We start from the raw sequence: 23,420 nt of genomic DNA, 5'->3' as shown, positions 1-23,420 counted from the left end.
CTTAAACTTCTTCCAGCAAAAAAGTTCTTTGACGCCAAGTCTCCTTCTACTCTCCCTGTGCGGAAGTCTTCTGCGCAGGGAGGGTGTGGGCAGCGGAGTACCCATGCTCTCCCCACTAGTCTCCGGTGAAGAGTCCTGGAGCCTTTTCTCCGATTCCCCCATCTGCCCCCCTTCACTCCTGGTGTTACGCTGATTTCCTTCCCCAGCAGATGGGCTGCCTCTCTCCCTGCTGGGACCCTCTCCAGCATCGCTCTGGAGCCTTCCCTCCGCCTCTGGCTCCGATGGCAGTTCCCTGACATTGAAGATGGCCATCTCAGCCTTCTCTTCTTCTGGCTAAACAAACACAGCACCAACAACCGTTCCTCATAAGGCTTGATCTCCAGACCAAGAGTTGTAGTTTCAGACATCAGGAGCAGTGGGTGACGAAGTGGGGGGCACTGTCTCCTGAGGTGGTGGTGGTAGGATTATCTCAGGGGGTGCCAAGAGGCAAGGGGGTGGCAGCAGGTGGGGTGCTGGAGGTGCCAAACAGACCTTGAAAAGCTGGCATTCCTAGATCAAGTCCATCAGTTTTGTTGAATTAATCAAACTAAATCATTTCAATCGGATTTTGAATACAGTGGTACCTCGGGTTACATACGCTTCAGGTTACATACGCTTCAGGTTACACACTCCGCTAACCCAGAAATACTGATTCAGGTTAAGAACTTTGCTTCAGAATGAGAACAGAAAATGTGCTCTGGCGGTGCGGCAGCAGCAGGAGGCCCCATTAGCTAAAGTGGTGCTTCAGGTTAAGAACAGTTTCAGGCTAAGTACGGACCTCTGGAACGAATTAAGTACTTAACCTGAGGTACCACTGTAAATGGTTACTGTTTTGAATTTTATCGTGTTACTGGTTTATGAAACCAAGGGTGCACAGCTTCAAAAATGTTTGGGGACCCCCTGATCTGGAGGGCAGCAGGTTGGAGAATGTTGACAAAGGTCCACCTAGGCCAGGGAGCTGCAACCAGAGGTCACGCCAGCAGCAGATCCAAGACACGAAGGAGAAGATGTGAAGTGGTTTTCTGTCCCCGCTTCAGGCCTCAATGCCAGGCTCTGACAAGCTCCAGGAAAGGTTAATTGGAAAAAGTCCTTTCTCCTGATTGTCTTATTTATTCTGCCACGGTACAAGCAGCTCAATAATCCATTCGCAGAGAGACATTGTTCCGACCGCACAGGGGAAACCAAAAGCCCCAGGCCTCACTGCAAAACATTTACAAGAATCTATATGAAGGGGGAAGGAGGGAAGGAGGAGGCAACAACGGGGGGGGGGGGCTTACCTCCTCCCCTTATTTTTCCCCCAGATAAACAACGACAAGCCAGGTATGTTTCAATTTTGGCTTCTTTGAGGGGTTTGCAAGGAACGCTGGCAGCAATTAGAATAAATGGCCCAGAGTGTTTAACACAGGGACTGGAAGCATGTCCAGTCACTGCCAGGGACAATGGCAGGCTGGATGAGTGCAGACCCTCTAAGTCATGGGTAGGCAAACTAAGGCCCGGGGGCTGGATCTGGCCCAATCGCCTTCTCAATCCAGCCCGCGGACGGTCCGGGAATCAGCATGTTTTTACATGAGTAGAATGTGTCCTTTTATTTAAAATGCATCACTGGGTTATTTGTGGGGCATAGGAATTCGTTCATTTTTTTCTTCAAAATATAGTCCAGCCCCCCCACAAGGTCTGAGGGACAGTGGACCGGCCCCCTGTTGAAAAAGTTTGCTGACCCCTGCTCTAAGTGTCCCTATTTTCCAGGAACAGTCCCAGATTTACAGAAGCCGTCCCAGTTTCTGATTTGATCCCAGAATGTCCTGCTTTTTCTAAGGAAATCCCTCTTTTCAGCAGAGAAATGTTGGAGGGTATGGAGTTAGGTGACCCCCAAGCAAAGGAAACTCCCTGGGTTTTCTGAGCCAGTCACTGCCTCTTAGCCTAACCTACCTGGCAGGGTTATAAAAAGGTAAAGGGACCCCTGACCATTAGGTCCAGTCATGGCCGACTCTGGGGTTGCGGTGCTCATCTCGCTTTATTAGCCGAGGGAGCCAGCATACAGCTTCCAGGTCATGTGGCCAGCATGAGTAAGCCGCTTCTGGCGAACCAGAGCAGCGCACGGAAATGCCGTTTACCTTCCCGCCAAAGTGGTACCTATTTATCTACTTGCACTTTGACGTGCTTTCGAACTGCTAGGTTGGCAGGAGCAGGGACCAAGCAACTACTGAGAAGCCAGCAGGACCTGGGTGCAAGAGCCCTCTCCCGTCCTGTGGCTTCCAGCAACTGGAATTCCTTTTTTTAAAAAAAAGTTTTTATTGATACAACAAGAAAAAAGAAAAAAAATAAATCATAGAATCATAGAGTTGGAAGAGACCACAAGGGCCATCGAGTCCAACCCCCTGCCAAGCAGGAAACACCATCAGAGCACTCCTGACATATGGTTGTCAAGCCTCTGCTTAAAGACCTCCAAAGAAGGAGACTCCACCACACTCCGTGGCAGCAAATTCCACTGTCGAACAGCTCTTACTGTCAGGAAGTTCTTCCTAATGTTTAGGTGGAATCTTCTTTCTTGTAGTTTGGAACCATTGCTCCGTGTCCGCTTCTCTGGAGCAGCAGAAAACAACCTTTCTCCCTCCTCTATGTGACATCCTTTTATATATTTGAACATGGCTATCATATCACCCCTTAACCTCCTCTTCTCCAGGCTAAACATGCGGGAAGGGAATCAGGTTTCTGGCATGGCAGCGCCAGGCAGATGACCCCTGGCTGGCAGACCCAGGGGGCTTGAGTTTGCATCTGGACAGCAGAGGTTGGTCTGTTAGAGCAGCTGGAGCAGTGCCCCACCGACCTCAGACAGGCTTCAGCCAGCCTGCCTTCTTACCTACAACTGGCCCTATCAGCTTCCCTCTCCTTAGTCTCATCATGTCCCCCCCTTGCTGGTTTTGACTTTTAAAGCCCTTTGTGGCTTAGGGCCCTCGTATTTACGGGACCGCCTCTCCTGGTATGCCCCGCACAGGACCTTAAGGACCATGAATAATCATAGTTTAGAGGTCCTGGGCCCTAAAGAAGTTAGATTATCCTCCACCAGGGCCAGGGCCTTCTCAGTGATGGCTCCAACCTGGAGGAATGCCCTGTCCCATGAGACCAGGGCCCTGCAGGATTTAACTTCCTTCCACAGGACCTGTAAGACAGAGTTATTCCACCTGGCTTTCAATTTGAACTTAGCCTGATCTTTTATTCCCTTTCCTTCCCTCCCCCTCCCCTTTTTATGAAGATTACCCGCTCAGGGATCCCACAGCTAATTCTCCCCTGGTCTCCTCGCTGGCCCAAATAGGACTAATTTAGCCAGCTAGCCCTGGTGATCATCCAATGATTATTGGATGGATTTCCCCCCTAAATTGTTTCTTGAATTCTAAATTTATTGTTATTCACGTTTTATACTGTATTATATGCTGTTTTTTGTTGCATCAATTAAGTGTTTTGAATTTGTTGTTAGCCACCCTGAGCCCAGTTTTCTGAACCGGGAAGGGCGGGGTATAAATAATTTTTTTTAATTATTATTATTATTATTATTATTATTATTAGCTCTCTCTGTCATTGGAAAAAGTCCTAGCTCCCTCTGTCATTGGCTCTAGTGCCCCCTACTGCTGGGCTCCCTGTCTTCTGCCCCAAAGGGTCCCAAAGCAAACCAGCCACCACTGCATCTAGTTAATGGTCATTCTACATATACCAACCACCCAAATGTCCAAAGTCCAAGTAAAATATAGCAGGTTATAGTGGCTCATTGTGTTGTTCTGCTTCTGGAGGCAGAGCATAGCCATTGTGACTAGTAGCCATTGGTAGCCTTGTCTTCCATGAATGTGTCCAACCCTCTTTTAAAGGCATCCAAATTGGTGGCCATCGCTACCTCTTGTGGGAGGGAGTTCCATAGTTTAACAATGCCCTGTGTAGAGAAGATGTCTTGGATCTCCCAACATTTGTTTGAGGTCTGTGAGTTCTAGTTTTATGAGAAAGGGATAACAACTTTCTTGTTATCCATTCTCTCCCTGCCACGGATAATTCAGTAAACTTCACTTGCATCTTCTTACTTGCCTTTCTAGACAGCATCTTAAAAAGCAGAGACATCACCTTGCCAACAAAGGTCTGTATAGTAAAAGCTATGGTTTTTCCAGTAGTGATGTATGGAAGTGAGAGCTGGACCATAAAGAAGGCTGATGGGCGAAGAATTGATGCTTTTGAATTCTGGTGCTGGAGGAGACTCTTGAGAGTCCCGTGGACTGCAAGAAGATCAAATGTATCCATTCTGAAGGAAATCAGCCCTGAGTGCTCACTGGAAGGACAGGTCCTGAAGCTGCGGCTCCAATACCTTGGCCAACTCATGAGAAGAGAAGACTCCCTGGAAAAGACCCTGATGTTGGGGAAGATGGAGGGCACAAGGAAAAGGGGACGACAGAGGACGAAATGGTTGGACAATGTTCTCGAAGATACCAGCATGAGTCTGACCAAACTGTGGGAGGCAGTGGAAGACAGGAGTGCCTGGCGTGCTCTGGTCCATGGGGTCACGAAGTGTCAGACACGACTAAACAACAACAACAACAACACTTGCCTTTCCCCCTTATACTTAAAAAGTCCCAAACCCAGAACCTTCCTTCATCCCCTCAATCATTTGGGTCACCCTTTGCTGAACCATTTCCCACTTTACAATATCCTTTTGGAGCAAAGGTGACCAGGAACCAGAACTGTACACACAAGTATTCCAAATGACAAATGTGTCCATACTCTCGTTCTTGGCTTTGTTGATGCAGGCAGTCGAACGAGGTGGTGGTGGAATCTTTAGGTGGCCACAGTATTTTTTTATTTATTTAACTTATTGAATCTTCACCCCACCCTTCCTCCCCAAGGAACCTCAGAGAAGAAAAGGGAGGAAGAAAATCAAAAGCACATTAATGAGTCTGTGGCCAGGCACAGATGAGCTAACATTTCAACAAACTAAAGGGGCAAATGTTCCATGATGCTTTCTTGGCCAGATGTCTGTTTTGAAAATTCTCTGGCAGAGAGCCTCGCGGTCTCATGAAACTCCCCATTTCCACTGAATGCAAAGCATGCCTGCTTATTCCACCCCCTCCCTGTCAAATTCTGGAGAGCAGGCATCCTTCAAAACTGGATTTTCATCTGACAGTTCCCCCCATTCGATACAAAGCCTCTCTTCACAGACGGTGCCTCTCGCCCAGTGCTGCGTTCTTGCAAAGGAAAGAAAGCCTTCTTCTCCCTACCAAATGCCCCACTTCTACTCCTCCTGGCCAAGTCTGAAATAACCCCCTCTTGCTTTTCTCAGGCAAAGACATCGGCCTGACATTGAGGCCTGTGCAGAGGAAGCAGCCCCAAAGGAGCTGAAAACTTGATATCGGGTGAGCCCAACACGGGGGCTGAAACACGAACTTGAATTTATTAGGAACTTGCTAGGTGCAGGTCTAAGGCTATGGACATATCAGACTTTTAAAGCATACATTTCCCCCGCCCAAGAATCTTGGGTAGTGTAGCTTAACCCTCACAGATCTACAATTCCCAGCACCCTTAAATCTACAGTTCCCAGAATTCCTTTTTATTTTATTTTTTGAGGGGAGGGGAAATGTGCTTAAATGCATGCCCGAAATATTACAAAACATACGAAGCTTCTGCTGAAAATAGTAGCCTTGTGTTTTATCTGACAAGCATTGGTGAATCACTTCCCATAAAATATCTCGGAGCAATTTCACAGTCAAAGCATCGGCAGCACTAAAAACCCAGTTAGAACACACACAGACGATCCAAACCAATTCCATACGTGAAAACAATTTCAAATCCGATTACGGAAACAGAAGTGTGATAAAGATCTCTACTTAAAAGGCCGGAGATCCTACCACACACACCAAAAACACACTAGAGAAAGTGCCTGTCTGATGTGCAAGAAGAGTGTCCCTATTTTCCAGGGTTGTCCCTGAATTAGAGAAGCTGTCCCAGTTTCTGATTTGATCCTGGAATGTCCCCCCTTTCCTTACAATGCCCCTATATTTACTGGAGAAATGTTGGAGGGTATGGAGTTATGCGACCCCCGAGCCGCATGTGTATAAATAGTAAAATTATCAAAATTATCATTATGGAATGATTTTCATCAGAGAAATGTTGGAGGGTATGCCAAAGAATAGGTGCTGCCACTCTAAGTCTGCTCCACTTACCTGTGGTGAGGAGTTGTGGTGCACTGCGTGGCCACGCCCTCTCCTCCAGGGTGGGGGTGGGGAACGAAGTCCCATGTTGCCCGGGGTATCCCGGCCACATCATCGCCAGCCACCCAATCCGGTGGCTGGGGGCGTGGCCGGGAACAATTTAAACAGTGGCGCGAACCCGGAGGGCTTTCTCTTGGCTCGCTGCTTTAAACTCCTGCCCTCCCTCCCTAATTTTCAGGTTTACTTTTTCATTGGCCTTGCTATCAACCTTGGTTGGTCGCCGTTGAGGGGCCTGGTAGGAATTTTTCCACTTGGCAAAATTGGCACGGGGCCATTTGGTTTTCACCTACCTCATAGCAAACGTCACAACTTTGTAAGGTTTGGCGGTTAGGCATTGTTTGACCTTATAATGGGGGAGGGAGGTGTGGCCATCACCTGCCCCTCCAAGCTTAAGGGTATTCCATTAAAGGAATCTGGGGGGGGGGGGTGTATCTTGTCCAGAGCAGGCAGGGCTGACTAATTCTAGCTTTGCCCTTAGCCTCCTCCCTGCTGAGTTATACAAGGTGCAACACAGAGACTGAAGAGGAGGGGGCAGCTGATGGGCGGTGCCAACTCCTGGGCTGGCAGTTAATAAAGAGGTTTCACAAATATATTTTTCAAAAAATTATGGCACACTTTCCCCTGATATAAAGTATTTTGGGTGTGGGTGGGTGTGCAGTTTTTGGATGGAGAAATGCATTGCAAAATCTGGAGAAACGCAAATTTTGATGGATAGCTGCATTTGCGAATTGTTTCAGGAAGTATGAATTAGTTAACGTTAGCATTAAAAGGATCACTCGGCCGGATTTCTCAAAACCATCATTTTTTTATTCTCTCCACTGTCAAAATCAATCAGTGTGTCCCACGATGATCTGGATGTCAAAGGATCGTCTCAGGACAGAAAGTAATTGCTTCTGGACAATTGATATTCATGTTTGCAATTGTGCCGCTTGACTTTTTTTTTCTTAATCGAAACATGTACACCAAGGAAATCTTGTGTCTCCACCACCATGTTCTGGATGAGAGGAGTCCAAGCCAAAAAGGATTGTGTGTACCTCATCACAATGATATTGGCAAGGGAGACTTTGTAGGTATGTCAAGCTACAGCTGCCTGGGAAGAAGAGCCCTTGGAAAAGTTTATGGGCTCAGACTTCTTGCAAAGGCAGGTCTGTATGTCTCAAGGCTCAGCCTGGGCTGGGTGTATTGCAGTCAACCTGCGCTACACAGCAGGTGTGTGTGTGTGAAATGTTTTTCTTGTTGAGGACCAGAGCCAGTGGTGGGGTGAGACAAAGGCCAAAGTGAGTCGGGCAGCCCCTTTTATTTCTCTTAGTTTCTGGCACACCTTTCCCATTCTCATTCTCTCTGTATCTCTGTATCACTCTCATTGACACCCCCGTTCTCTTTCTGGCACCCCTTTTCTTCTCTTTCTGACAATACAGTGGTACCTCAGGTTAAGTACTTAATTCGTTCCGGAGATCCGTTCTTAACCTGAAGCACCACTTTAGCTAATGGGGCCTTCCACTGCCACCACGCCACCGGAGCACAATTTCTGTTCTCATCCTGAAGCAAAGTTCTTAACCCGAGGTACTATTTCTGGGTTAGCGGAGTCTGTAACCTGAAGCGTATGTAACCCAAGGTACCACTGTACCTTTTTTCCTTTCTCTTTTTGACATCCCATTTTCTCTCTCTTTCTGACACCCAGTGTGGTGTAGTGGTTAAGAGCGGTAGACTGTAATCTGGTGAACCGGGTTCGCTTCCCCGCTCCTCCACATGCAGCTACTGGGTGACCTTGGGCTAGTCACACTTCTTTGAAGTCCCTCAGCCCCACTCACCTCACAGAGTGCTTGTTGTGGGGGAGGAAGGGAAAGGAGATAGTTAGCCACTTTGAGACTCCTTCGGGTACTGATAAAGCGGGATATCAAATCCAAACTCTTCTTCTCCTTCTCCTCTGTGGCTCTGACACCCCATTTCTCTCTCTCATTGACACTGTTTTCCCCTCTTTTGGCACGCCTTTCTTTCTTTCCGACGCCTCCTTCCAAGGGTGCCAACTTGAATAAAATATTGGGGGGGGGGCAGGTAAGCTCTGCCCTGCTTAATTGATCACATAACGCAGTGCACACACCCTATTTGAATGGCAATGCCCATCAACTTTGGGGAGGCCCAACCCCCTCAATATTTTATTGGGAGGGCCGAAGGAGCCAGCAGGCTCCGAGTGGGGAAGAGAAATCGCTCTTGCCAGTGGTTTGAACTCACAGATGACTTTCCCCCTTCTCTTACCATCACACCATCCATTGAAGCTTCTCCCCATGTTTTCTTTATCTCCCTCTGGACTCCCCCCAGCTGAATGAGATAAAGCCAAGGGTGGGCACAGCTTCCTTGTCCCTACGTTAGTGTCAGATCTTGGGACCGAGGGGAATTGAGTTCAAAACCCCACTCAGGCATGGAGCTCATTGGGTGGTTTGGGGCCAGTCATTACCAACTCTCAAGCTACCCTACCTCAAAAGGTTGTTGTGAATTTAAAGTGGGGGGGGAGAGAGCCATGTGGAGCTCATTGGTGGAAAACTGGTATAACAGTGTAAGATGAATGAATGAATGAATGAATGAATGAATGAATGAATGAATTTGGGTGATACCTGTAGCCTTGAATGATCTAGAACCAACTCCATCTATAAATTGGACAGAAGAACAGAGTTGCAAGATGCTATCCAGGATCCATGGCAACATATCCTTAACAGAGGACAAGAATATACACTTAAGCAACCGCTTCTTGACCAATATGAGATTAATTTAACATCAACTCCAAAATAGAGTTTGGTTCTAAATCGCCTAAAATTGGTCTTCTCAAATTTTCCTAAGCCTAGAGGTATGCTTACCCAGACCCAGCATAAGAGACATTTTTTTGCAACTAGTAGAAGCAATAATTCCATCATCTCTCAGTATATAGAGGATATATCAAACATAGAGTACCTTTTCTATGATTGCCACTATGCTCGTCCAGTGGTCACTTTTAGAACTTGGAACATCACTCATAGAGTACAGTGGTACCTCGGGTTAAGTACTTAATTCATTCCGGAGGTCTGTACTTAACCTGAAACTGTTCTTAACCTGAAGCACCACTTTAATTAATGGGGCCTCCCGCTGCCGCCACGCTGCCAGAGCCCGATTTCTGTTCTTAACCTGAAGCACTATTTCTAGGTTAGCGGAGTGTGTAACCTGAAGCGTATGTAACCTGAGGTACCACTGTATATGGAAAAAACCTCAAACTTCTGGAAGTCGGCATAGAGGTGAACAGATATTTTGAAAACAATGTAAGATGAATATTCTCCCACAGGAGAACCTCCGATCTGTGCAAGATATGCACAAATTAGCTTCCCTTAATTTCCGTAACTGATTTGGCTGCTCCTGGGTGAGGAACTTCGCAACCCCACTCCCAACAACTGGGAATCCTGCACAGTCTCCACACTCTTGTGGCTTTGGTGAATTCACCAGGCCTTGCTCACACACTTTCAGGCTAGTTTCCTAGCAACAAGGACTAGAATCTTGCTTTTTCATTTTTTGAGTGGGGGGAAATAGAAATTCTCTGGAAAGTGAAGCCTCTACCTGAAATCGCAGCATCCAAACAGGAGTATTGGAGCCCATAAAGATCAGAAGACAATGTACGTAACATTTAATTCGTCTAATAAGGTGACCTCACTGCAGGCTAAGCCTTTGACGATAAATGGCAGCACGGCCTGACCGGTGATTCAAAACCAATCACGCTTTTTTCAAGAAATATGGAAATAGCACCCAGCTCTTCAGCTTACGGTACATATTTAACTTGAAGGTTGTGGTTTGCAGTGTGTGTGTGTGTGTGTGTGTGTGTGTGTGTTTAGGGGGGAAGAACCGCGCCCCACAAGAGGCAGAGATGACATCAATTACTCCTCCGAGCAAAACACCCATCAGTTCTGAGAGCCCGATCATCCATTATGGAGCTCTCGAGATAGCCAAGTGGTCATAACCACAGGCTGTCAAAGGGAAAAGAGTGAAAGGTAGACTGGGCCACCCGCAACAGCCTTTGAATATATTCCAGGCAAGTGAAGGTTAGAATTGCAGGCAGATCTTTGGATATGACGCCACAAAATTTGATTGAACCAAATGGGGAGAGGAACAGAGGAGGGAGATGCTCTCTGTTCTGTCAATATGACAATCTCTTGCTTCTTTTAAGATGATGAGGCTGGCAGTTGCCTTTAAATTACTTCCCACCTCCCCCCCCCACTTTAATTTCCCCAATGAGCATCCGATAGAGCAGAACTTAGGGGGGGGGTGTTACAGGAAGGAAGGAAGGAAGAAAAGAAAGTCAAAAAACGATTGTTGAATTTCTTGGATCAGAATGGGTGCAATTTCCTCGGAGTTGCCACTTCTGAAAGCTTTTACGTGCTGCCTGAGTTTGGCAAGGGAACGGATGAGCAGAAATTGCTTAGGAAAAAATATATAGATATAGATATATAGATCGGCCGACAAAATAACAAAATAAATTGCTGGAGGAGAAATTGCTTGACAAAATAAAATGGTTTGAGAAGAACGCACCCCCCCCCCCCGCCCCTCTGAATTCCCATCAGGAAAGCCACACAGACAAAGGTGAGAATTCTACTATGGAGAATGTAAGCACATGAGAACTTAGCAGGACCCCAATGGATCAGGCCAGTGGCCCATTGAGTCCAGCATCCTGTTCTCATAGTGGCCACCCAGAGATGCCTATAGATGCATGCAGGATCTGAGCATAAGAGCCCTCTTCTCCTCCTGTGGCTTCTAATCACCGGTATTCAGAAGCATTGCAGAACCATCCTAGCTAGTGCCCATTGGCTGCCTTCCCGTCCTCCATGAATTTGCCCAGTCCTCTTAGGAAGCCATTCAGAATGCTACTGAGCATGAATAGCTCAGTTGGAGGATTATTATTATTATTATTATTATTATTATTATTATTATTATTTGAGTTCATATACCACCCTATACCCAGAGGTCTAAGGGCTGTTCACAGAAAATATCACAACATATATAATCAGAATAAAAACAACAACCCACTAACATCCCCCCCGCCAAAGAGCCACATTTGAATAGGGTAAAAGGTAAAGGGACCCCTGACCGTTAGGTCCAGTCACAGGTGACTCTGGGGTTGCAGCGCTCATCTCGCTTTACTGGCCGAGGGAGCCAGTGTACAGCTTCCGGGTCATGTGGCCAGCATGACTAAGCCACTTCTGGCGAACCAGAGCAGCGCACAGAAACGCTGTTTACCTTCTCGCCAGAGCGGTACCTATTTATCTATTTGCACTTTGACGTGCTTTCAAACTGCTAGGTTGGCAGAAGCAGAGACTGAGCAATGGGAGCTCACCCTGTCACGGGGATTCGAACTGCCGACCTTCTGATCAGCAGGCCCTAGGCTCTGTGGTTTAACCCACAGTGCCACCCTTGTCCCATAAAAGGGTGCAGGATGTCAAACAGATCAACCAAAGGCCTGGTTAAAAAGGAACATTTTTGCCTGGTGCCTAAAGGTGCCAGGCAAACTTTTCTAGGCAGCGCATTCCACAGACAGGGAGCCACTGCAGAAAAGGTCCTGTTCTCATGTTGCCGGCCTCCGGATCCCTTGTGGAGGAGGCACATGAAGGAGGGCCTCAGAAGATAATCTCAGGGTCCGGGGCAGTTCATATGGAAAGAGGTGGTCCTTGGTTAGGGTATGGTGCTGATGACACCAAGGTTGCAGGTTCGATCCCCATAAGGGACAGCTGATATTCCTGCATTGCAGGGGGTCAGACTACTAAATGATCCCCAGGATCCGTCCCAACTATGATTCTGTGATTCTCCACTGGTCTGTATTACATACAGTGTCAGGTGTGGGGGGTTTTGCCTCCAGGCCAAAAGGTTCCCCACTCCCGATATGTGTAATGCAACAGTCGGGAGAGAGACAAAACCACGTTTGCTGGATGAGAGCTTAGGTAAGAACCTGCTCTACGCAGCAGACTTCCCTGGGAAATAATCCTGCTTGAAGCTGGGTTTGCAAGGAAGTAGTAGAGTGCAAGAAGGGACGCGGGTGGCTCTGTGAGTTAAACCACAGAGCCTAGGACTTGCCGATCATAAGGTCGGTGGTTCGAATCCCCGCAACGGGGTGAGCTCCCATTGCTTGGTCCCTGCTCCTGCCAACCTAGCAGTTCGAAAGCACCTCAAAGCGCAAGTAGATACTGCTCCGGCGGGAAGGTAAACGGCGTTTCCGTGTGCTGCTCTGGCTCGCCAGAAGCGGCTTAGTCATGCTGGCCACATGACCTGGAAGCTCTACGCCGGCTCCCTCGGCCAATAAAGCGAGATGAGCGCCGCAACCCCAGAGTCGGTCACGACTGGACCTAATGGTCAGGGGTCCCTTTACCTTTACCTTTAGTAGAGTGCAAAGAGGCCCAGAGAGCCAGAGTTGGCTACAGTCATCTTTCAAGCATACACTCAGTTGCAGACGTGATTTTTCTGCCATGTTGACCTGGGGAATGGCCTTCATCGCTTTAAAAGCCACATGCATAAAGCGCCCTTGCAAATTCGCATTATTTCATGCTAGATTTCATTGTGCTGCTTTGCCCCAAAGACTCAGATTGGAAAGGGAGAGAGGCAGTGATGGATACAGACCAATGCTTTCCATCTCTCTCTCTCTCTGCAAGTGTGTTTCTTCCAAAATAGCATTGGGGGGGTGGGGTGGAAGCTGCCTGCTAGCTGACTCTGTAATAAAGAGAAAGGTTCTGGAATTAGCTGTGCGGCAGTAAATTTCCAGGATAATATAAAAAACAACAACCCATCTACAAACGCATTTTCATCTTTGTTCAAAACTGCAGTCAACTAGCAGAATTTCTCAGGCGTCAGAGGATGAAGTTAATGGCAGGCACCCAAGGCATCAAAAAGGGATGGTTCGTAAGCACCCACAACCACCCACTGTGTCTCATTTCGATCTCCCTGCCTCTCCCCGCAAATGCCATCTCCCCACTTCATCCCCTCCCCATCACCTTCATTGCTCGCCTCTGGAATGAGCACCAGCAATGTGGTGTAGTGTTTAGAGTACAAGGGAGCAGTGCCTGGGAGAACCAAGGCTCAAATCACCCCCACCCCCACTCAGCCATGCTGAAGCTCCTTGGGCAACCTTGGGCCATAGTCACTGTCTCTCAGCCTAACCTACCTTGTACGGTTGTCGTGAGGATAAAGTAGAGAGGGAATTAGTTTATATTGGGGGATTACCAGTTTGTTTTTGTTCTTATTTTTTATTATGTATTTTGTGGTTGTTTTTTTACTGTAATTCTATGTTGTGAACTGCCCTAAGACCTATGGGTATATAGGGCAGAATACAAATTTAATTAATAATAATAATATACAGTGGTGCCTCGGGTTACATACGCTTCAGGTTACAGACTCCGCTAACCCAGAAATAGTACCTCGGGTTAAGAACTTTGCTTCAGGATGAGAACAGAATGGTGGTGGACCAGTGGTGTGGCGGCAGCAGGTATTGAGGAGAAGGCTATCACTGGCTGCTGGTGACGGTTAGCTACATCTTTCCTAGATTATCAGAGACAGGATACCTCTAAATGCTGGTTGCTAGGGACACACAGGCAGAAGAGGACTATTACTCTCATCACGGCCTGACTACGAGCCATCTGATTGGCCGCTGTGGGATGCAGGACTAACTAGATGGCCCTTTGCTCTGATCCTAGCAGGTCTCTTTTTTACATCCTTATTTATTAGAGAAAGCTCCTCATTATGAGCAGGTACATTCTTCTGAACATAAAGGCGGCTGTTCCTGTTTGGCTTATCCGTTTCCAACACTAACAGTTTGCAGACATGAAAAAGCACATCGATGCTTTGCTCTTAAGCAAGAGGCTTACAGAAGCTTCTGTTGGTTGTGAGATAAATCGCTCCTTGTTCGTTCATTTCTTTGAAGCCTCTTGGGGGGGGGGGAGAGACAGCAACCCCACCTTGCATTTAAGGATGTCTGTGCCTTTATATAAAGGGTTGGAAACTGCCAGCCCACAGGCCTAATCTGGCCCACCAAGCCTCTCCATTTGGTCCATGAGGCCATTTTAACCAAGCTGTTCCTACCTGACACCCAGTCCAGAGAGGCCACCAGCTTCCTTCTCCTTAGTGGCAGTACAGTGGTACCTTGGGTTACAGACGTTTCAGGTTACAGATGCTTCAGGTTACAGACTCCGCTAACCCAGAAATAGTACCTTGGGTTAAGATCTTTGCTTCAGGATGAGAACAGAAATCACTCGGCGGTGGCACAGCAGCAGGGGGAGGCCCCATTAGCTAAAGTGGTGCTTCAGGTTAAGAACAGTTTCAGGTTAAGAACGGACCTCCAGAACATATTCAGTTCTTAACCCGAGGTACCACTGCATTGCCTTTGTGGAACTCAGCAAGGAGGGGGATGAGTTCAAAACTAGAATTGGTTGGCTCTGAGCCTTGTCTGTCATGGGCTCTGGCTCCGCCTCCTGTTGGTCTCTCTGCCTTCTGCCCACTGGTCCTGATGGGCACAACCAACCGCTGGGTTATGGAGGTGGGTGTTCAAGACTAAGTCAGTGGTTCCCATGTAGCCAAGTACTATGAATTCCCTGATTTTCAAAAGCCAAGCCATGGACCCCCTTCTTTTGAAAATTTAGATATCTCTACACAGTGCTGTCTTTCTAGAAAAAGAGGTGCTGGAACTCACCATGAATGCCTCCCTTTTTCTCTTATAATGGCAATGGCCAGAATGGAGTTCTGGTGAGTTCTAGCTGGAAAAAAAGCCCTGTCTCTATGGTAGTCTTTATGTGAATGGTGCCATGGGCCCCTTGGGTGGGTTATGTGGACCCCAGGGTCCATGTGTTGGTTTCTGCGTGTTGCCACTGTGCAGTGCTCTTGGAGTCACAAGACTCTGTTTACATTCCAGAGACATTCCAGGCTGTTGGAAGTCTCAAGGAAGACAGGAGATGAATGTGATGTTACTGGTTTCCTCTTCCTTTGTTTTTCAGTTGCTCTCTGCTTTCACAGAGAGCATGTATATTTCTTTTCTGTCTGCGTAGTTAGGAATAAAACTCTTCAGCAATGTAGCTCATAAACTTCTCGTCCTTCCCTGGGCTGGATACCCTGCGTAATGGGGGAACGTGCTTGGAGCCTTATCAGAGGCTCAGGTCATTAATCATGTCGGAGGCGATTCCGGAGGACTCGACTGGAAGAGTCGCTCAGTCGAACGCAAGTCCGACACCATGGACCACCAATTGGGAATCACTGGACTAAGTTTTTGCTGGCTTGAGTGGACACATCTCCTTTCTAACCTTTGATTTAAAGGTTTGCATACAAAGGTATTATTATTATTATTATTATTATTTGATTAAACTGCCTCTTGCATTTGCATTTTCTCATGAGAACCAAAAATGAAACAGTCGGTTCATTTAAGAATGTGGGAAGACCCCTGCAGGATCAGGCCCATGGCCCATGTAGTCCAGTATCCTGTTCTCCCAATGGCCAACCAGATGCAAGCAGGATCTGAGCACAAGAGCTCTCTCCCCTCTTGTGGCTTCCGACAACTGGTATTCAGAAGCATTACTGCATCTGTCTGTCTGTCGAGGGAGGGCATAGCCATTGTGGCTAGTAGCCATTTGTGCTGACTTGGTTACTGAACCTTCTTTGGCCTTAACTGGGGCAAGCTTCCTTGCAACTGAACTTGAATTGGAACCAAGACAAAACAATGTTAACTGTTTCCCTCCTTGCTAACCACCCCATTCATCCTCTGCAAATCCTATTGATTGATTGATTGATTGATTGCAAAAACAAACTTCAAATATCGACATATCGCATAGAATAATCAATACAAAATAAGAGGACATAAAAAGAATAAAAACGACTTCCCTTCACCCATATGTGACTTCTCCTTTTAAATTTTACTTCTCTCGTTGTGTTCTTATGCTATCTTATACCACCGTTTCTGCTATGCCTGTCATTACTCTATCTCTTCTTGCGATAGCTTAGACTTCATATCAATATTTCAATACTCATCCTCTGCAAATCCTGTGGCTCCTCCTTTCCTTTCTCTTCTTCTTTTGCTTCCTCTCCTACTTTCAGTTACAAGATGTTTGGGGCAGAGTCCTGTATATCTTAAAAAATGCTTATAGAGTATACTGACTGTGACAATAAACAGCAACAACACCTCCTTTCATGTTAGAAAATAGGGATTCCCCTCTACTGTCAGGACATCTGTAGTTCAACTCCAATCAACATTAGGGATTATGATACAAAAGGAATCAAGGTGACCCCTGGTCTCCTGCCAGGTGAGATTTGCTCTGCATTAATATAATCAGAGGGACGCAGGTGGCGCTGTGGGTTAAAGCCTCAGCGCCTAGGGCTTGCCGATCGAAAGGTCGGCGGTTCGAATCCCTGCGGCGGGGTGCGCTCCCGCTGCTCGGTCCCAGCGCCTGCCAACCTAGCAGCTCGAAAGCACCTCCGGGTGCAAATAGATAAATAGGGACCGCTTACCAGCGGGAAGGTAAAAGGCGTTTCCGTGTGCGGCTCTGGCTCTGGCTCTGGCTCTGGCCAGAGCAGCGATGTCACGCTGGCCATGTGACCCGGAAGTGTCTCCGGACAGCGCTGGCCCCTGGCCTCTTAAGTGAGATGGGCGCACAACCCCAGAGTCTGTCAAGACTGGCCCGTACGGGCAGGGGTACCTTTACCTTTACCTTTAATATAATCAGAATTTGTATTCAAAAAAGAAAAAGAATTAGATGTCACGAACAAGTCCAGGGATTCAGCGTTCCTTTCCCTGCATTAACCTGACAGTAAAAGGTCTGGGATGAAAATGCCATCGGAGAATGAGACCTTGACCGCCTCTGCAGTCTTTGTTACAACAACAGATGCAGGCAGTCATTAGCCGGTCTCCTAAGAAGATCTTGTTATCTAGAGCTACACTCTTCCCTCCCAGTCCTTTGCCAGTGAGCCGAGAGCTTCCCTGTATCATTGTCCCCCAAAGCAGCCCACAATCTGTTTCGCCAGAGCTTGGCAATGCTGCCCTCCAACAAGATGCCCAGCAACCCTGACAGCATCATCACTAGCACCCGCCTTAACTGCCCCACTCAGAAAGTCGGTTCAAGGCTGGATCAGTGTCGCCAAAGCTCTTCAAATACCCTGGAGGCAGTCTGGGCATTTATCTCTGCTAATGCATGCATATGTTCAATTGCAGGGCATTTTTAATAATGAGGGAGGTGAGGGTCACTTTCTCCAACACTTGTGCTCATGCTTAAGCTCGTTTATCAGTTGATAACCATCTTCAGATCCGGAATGAGATTTATTAAAAAGATTTTCAAGCATTACAAATGGTTAAGTGTAAACGATTTCAAGAGGCAGCACACAGGAATCCGGGAAGCTGCCTTGTACTGAATCAGACCATCCAGCTCAGTGTTGTCTACACTGACTGGCAGAGGCTCAGGGGTGTATGTGTGTTGCAGATATAAGGCATTCCCAGTCCTACCTGGAGATGCCAGGAGATGCCAGGGATTGAATCTGGAATCTCCAGCATGCAAGGTACTGTAGATACTTTATCACTGAGCCAATGTCCATTTGCTAATATCAGAAACTAAATTGGGGTGGAGATATGCATTTTTTTAAAAATAAAACAATGAAGAAATAGTTTAAAGTGGTTCTCAACCTGTGGGTCCCCAGGTGTTGTTGGACTACAATGCCCATCATCCCTGAGCTCTGGCCTTGCTAGCTAGGGGTGATGGGAGTTGTAGTTCAACAACATCTGGGGACCCACAGGTTGAGAAAGGCTGGAAGGAAAAAGAGGAAATGCAAGAGGAACTAAGGCAGTCTAGCAAGGATGCAGCCTATCCTCTATGTTTTGGACTACAATTCCCATCAGCCTCTGCCAACGGTGATGTTGGGATCCAATACATACAGTGGGCAGCAGGTATGTGAATGTTGGCATAATGAGTCACCCACCTGAAATAAAGACTTGCACATGATTACTTTGGGCACAGATAATGAAAGGCAATCAAATGATCCAGGAGTCATCCATAGGAGTTGGATCTCATTGGGCTTTCGTTTTGCGAGATATTTTTACCCAATATGAGGAGGTTTTCTCAAACCATTATTTTAATAGATGGTACCTTCTCACTGCAATAAGGAGGGAAATGATGTAAGTGGTGCTTTTGTAGGTTTTTTTTAATGCTTCTAATGGCGTAACAAATGGGAAGTGTGGGAGACAAGCTTGTGTACTCGGAGCGTACAGGGATTTGGGCTTTCAAACGTTAGCACCTATTGCTTCAGAGCGCCTCATTCTAGCTGTTGATGTTTGCTTGTCATTATGGTTAATTGCTGCAATATACACACTTTGGGAGCCCAGCAGATGTAATACTGGTCTTTAACATAAGATTAAAAACTACAGTGCAAAATATAAATTGTAAGAAATCATGACCACAGTCAATGTATCTTTTCTCTTTGTTGTCTATTCAGAGCTGATAAAAGAACGTACTTTTTCACACGGCACGTAGCTAAACTCACTCCCACAAGAAGCAGTGATGGTGACCAGCAGGCTCTTTTTATGTTCTTATGAGGAATGAAACAAAGCCTCTGTTTCCAAATTGTCCCTCTCTAAAGATTTTGCAAGCACCACACCTCCTTCCTTCTGAACAAGAACAGAAATGCTGTAAGAATGTTATTCTTTATAGATAGTCAACGCCTGCATTCCCAAAGGTCACTATATTCTCTTGAATAAGCTATATCAGCCTGGTGCCTTCCAGACTTTTTGGGCTACAACCTCCATCAGCCCTAGGAAAATTTGATCCGAACCTTAAATTTGAAGCTGGAACAACCAGCCCTTTACCAACTCCAATATACACAGATGGTCAGATTCTTGAAGGAAGCTATCAGTTATCGGTAAGAAGTTCATAGGTATGGAAGATTCACCCTCAGAAGTTATATGTGGGGAGGGGGTGGCTAAGGAACCAAAGCGCTTTATGAAAGACCCTCTAGAGAAGCAGATTGACAGTTTTCCATCCCCTTTCCAGAAAGGAAATGACTAACGAACCCAAATGCAACTAACAGGAACTTAAGGAGCTGCCGTATAATGACTTGGACTGGTGGCTCTCTAGGGTTTTAGATAGGGAATCTTTCTCAGCCCTGCCTGGAGATGCCATTGGGGACTGAACCTGGGACCTTCTGCATGCAAAACAGATGCTCAACCTACTGAGCTATGGTCCTTCACCATATTGAATCAGACAATTCATCCATCCAGCTCAATCCTATATAAACTGACTGGGAGTGGCTCTCAAGGGTTTCAGAATGGAAGTCCTACCTGGAGATCCTGGGCATGGAACCAGGGAACTTCTGCATGCAGTGCAGATGCCCTTCCACTGAGTGATCAAGTTGCATCACAGGCTCTTCCCAATGCCAGTGATAGTGGAGAATTATGTACGCTGTTCCATATCAACACCTTTTCCTAGACTGTGAAAGCAACGGAAGCACCATCACTGAGAGATGGACCCAAAGCCTGTGCAAATGTTTGCACTCAAAATGGCATTTATGTGCTGGGGTGGAGAAGACCTCTGCAATGGGGATTTTGTTTGACCCTACAGTGCCACCAGCCCCTATAAGCCCCACTTGGCAAGAGTGCCAATTCTTGCGCTTATCCATGCAATAATCTGGGAGAAGCCACATAGATTGCTGTACTTGCCCTAAGCCTCTTGGAAGAGCTGCAGCTCAGTCCTATGGGTAATCCTCCTGAATTCTAGCAGAAATGTTGCGAAACAGCAGTGCAGGAAACTCCAGCGTCAACAAACTCCCCGGTGTGCAGCTCAGGGAGTTTTATTTGCAAAATGCTCTTGTCTTTCAGCCCCATTTATTTATTTAGCAAAATGTATGCGCCGCTTTATTTATTTATTCCCCAAGATTGCTATAACGCTTGATGGTAATAAAATAAAAGCCAGTGGTAATGTAGTGGTTACAGTGTCAGAGTAGGACCTGGAGGGGACAAGGGTTCAAATTCCCACTTGGCCATGAAGCTCACAGGGTGACCTTGGGTCAGTGGCAGTGGCGTAGCATGGGGGGTGCAGGGGGGGCCGGCTGCACCGGGCGCAACATCTGGGGGGTTAGGGTTAGGGGGCGCAAATCCATGGGTTAGGGGGCGCAAATCCATGGGTTAGGGGGTGCAAATCCACGGGTTAGGGGGTGCAAATTACTTGCCTTGCCCCGGGTGCTGACAACCCACGCTACGCCACTGGTCAGTGGCTGTCTCTCAGCCTAGCCTACCTCACAAGGTTGTTGTGGTGATTAAATAAGGAGCATGCATGCTACCCTGAGATCCTTGGAGAGAGAAAATGAGGGATATAAATGCAATAAAGTAAATAATAAAAGCTCAAAGGAGTTTACAAAAAGAACAAAGCTATAACGTTTTCAGTTTTTTCATTACAAGGAAACATTTAAAAACAGATATTGAAATCATTTTAAAAATCATTTAAAAATGTATAATTGTAAATAAACCTCTGAACAGTTTAATAATATGTATGTGTACCACAATACAATTTCCTTCCTCATCACCTTCACCTTTGGACTTTACAACTTTTAAAGGTCAGAGCACCACAGATCAGTAAGCCCAACTTTATTTTTCAAACATCCAGTTGCTCATACATCATGGCTTTTTACAAAAGGGACTAAAAGGTCAGACTCCTCTGCCATTCTTCCGCACTCCTGAATTTTTGTGATTAGGTGGATGCAATTCTAATATCTTTTTTTTAGTCATTCCCAAAGCAGAGCACACTTGCTGTGTTTTAGATGCATCAATTTCAGTCTCTTGCTCACCCTATCCTGAATGTTGGGTAGTGGAGGAAAGTAACTGTACATTTAAAAAAAGTTGTGCTTTTTTAATGCCATTAAATCTGTTTCAGATTGACCGGAGAATAGGCACATCATCAAGGCTCAACCCCCAAACCTACCTTGCCTCTAAAACCCAACCATCACCACCTTCATAATCAATATATTTGATTTGCTCTTGCAGATGCTACTCTTTAGCTCCCCTGCTCCCACCAAAGCCCAGCTGGTCTAGAAAAAGTTTTCATGCCCACCTCCTCCATTCACAGAGATGCTCGGTGCACAAAACCAGGGAAGAGTCGTTGTTTATTCCTGATGTACATTTTTCAGGATCTAACCCACCCCATCCTGAATTCTGCAGGGTGGGATGAAAGGATGCAGGTGCTGGATATTATTATGACCATATATTAAATATGGTGCTTTTTAAAAAAAGTGATTAAAACGCGAACATACAGAGAGATTGGATATATTCATCAAAGCTCAAGTCCAAAACCTTCCTTGCTCCTTAATAAGCCAACCACCACCATTCAGGTATCTGATATGCTCCTGCAGGCTCTTAATTTCTACCGGTCCAGGAAAAGTTTCCACACCCACCTCCTCATTTACACACAGACTCTCACAAACTCCTGATCTACCCCAATTAGGGAAGATCTCTTAGCCATTGATCAAACAGAAGGCGAGAGGGTCCCTGACTCCCTGCACCCACAGGGCTGGAGCAAAGGGTCCTCGTCCTCGATAATTTTTATTTACCATTTAATATGCAAAATCCCCGAGTAGCTTACATTAAACATAGTAAGATAACGGGGGGGGGGAGCAAAATGCATATACTACATTGAAAACCCAAACCACAGAGAAATACATCAGTCAAGACAGAGAAGTCACCAATAAAACATGCGGTTAAACATTTATTTGTTTGTTTATTTATATCCCGCCTTTCCCCCAAGACCAGGGCTCAAGGAAGCTTACACAATGCAGATAAAACAAAGAAGGCGGAAAAGCATATGCAAATTAATAGTTAAAAAGTATAACAGAATTAAAGCAAGATTAAAAACAACAACAGATCTACTAAAACGCAGAGAGTAAAAGCACTATTTTCAAAGCTCTTTCCTTACAAAACGGTCAGTCTCCCCCTTGCCCCAGCATGTTGGAATAAAACAGAATAAACCGCGGAAGGAGAGGAAGGAGGCAGCCGGTCTAGCTTCAAAAACAGCAATGCGAACAAGTTTCCTACCTGGCCAGGGGCTTGCGGGAGGTGATGCTGGCCACGATGACGCTGCCGGGTCTTGGCGTGGCCACGGCTTTGAAGGTCCCTCTCCAGAACTTCTCGAACAGCTGCTTTTCGCCCTGCTGGACGCTCGCCATGGCCCGACCGTCAAAGCGCCGCCGCGCTCGGAACTGTCCAGGGTGCTGAAATGTTACATTTCCGCCTCTCCAAGCCCGGGGGCTCTCTCACCTGGCCAGCGCCTACCTAAGACGGTTTGCCCTGGAGGGGTTATAGCCTGGATCGACAATATTTTTTGGGGGGAATCACCAAGCCCTGTGTAAGGGAAGCGCCTCCGTCTGCCTCCCGACCCGGCTGTGCGTGCGCGCTAAGCCCAGGCAGGCGGGCGTTTTGTCTTTGCTCCGATGTGACGCGCAGCTCGGGGGGCTGGTCAATTTTCAAGAGCTGCTGCGCTCTCTCCTCCTCCGTCTGCCTGGAAAACATCAGACAAAAGACGGAGGGGCTCCTCCAGCCCGAATCAGCATCACAAAGGGCGGCTGGTCTCCGGGTCCTCCGGGCGTGTGCCTGTCAATGGCCTGGGAGGGGAGAACGGGGGTGGGGAGGACAGGGCGAGGCGCTGACTCAGACGCGATTTAATTGAGAAGGGGAGGAAATGAGCAGAAACTCACGCTCGCCCCTCCAGCTGCTTGTATGCATCTCTTCCCCGCCCCCAGCAGAATCGGGGAGGGAGGGAAGGAACAAGCCTAATTAAATAACCTCAACCGCCCCCCCTATTTTGGAGAGAGGCGGGGTAAGGACAGGCCCTCAAGTGCTCAGCGCAATGGCACTTCCTAAGGACTCAGAGTCTGTCGCAGGCAAACACAAAGGCTTGAGCTTGCACTTTGTTCGTTTCACGAAATTTATTATGTCCCGCTCGACTGCGAAATAAAATAAAGCCTGAAAGCGGTTAACAAAAATAAAATAAAACAGTGAATTTATCAGTAAAAATAACTGTTTAAAACATCAACTAAAAAAATTTAAAATCGTATCGTGAATGTATTCGAATAAGCTGTGATAAATTATATACTGTACATCTGATTTTCCCAAAAACTATGCTAATCAAGCCTTTT

The 23,420-nt window shown here is 46.8% G+C and overlaps 1 protein-coding gene across 1 annotated transcript in view; it reads right to left on the bottom strand.

Annotated features, from left to right (window-relative positions):
• The window catches only part of SRRM4 (serine/arginine repetitive matrix 4), a 127,618-nt gene extending 104,614 nt beyond the window's left edge, over window positions 1-23,004 (bottom strand). The window contains exon 1 of the mRNA XM_079956793.1: window positions 22,321-23,004. Coding sequence (XP_079812919.1) covers window positions 22,321-22,451 — 131 coding nt within the window. The 5' untranslated portion in view covers window positions 22,452-23,004. The remainder of the gene's footprint in view (window positions 1-22,320) is intronic.
• Window positions 23,005-23,420: the final 416 nt, after the last annotated feature.

The sequence above is a fragment of the Podarcis cretensis genome (genome assembly GCF_951804945.1).
Source record: "Podarcis cretensis genome assembly, chromosome: 16".
Taxonomy (NCBI): Eukaryota; Metazoa; Chordata; class Lepidosauria; order Squamata; family Lacertidae; genus Podarcis; species Podarcis cretensis.
The sequence above is the reverse complement of the archived record's forward strand: the minus strand, read 5'-3'. Positions and strand labels throughout refer to the sequence as shown.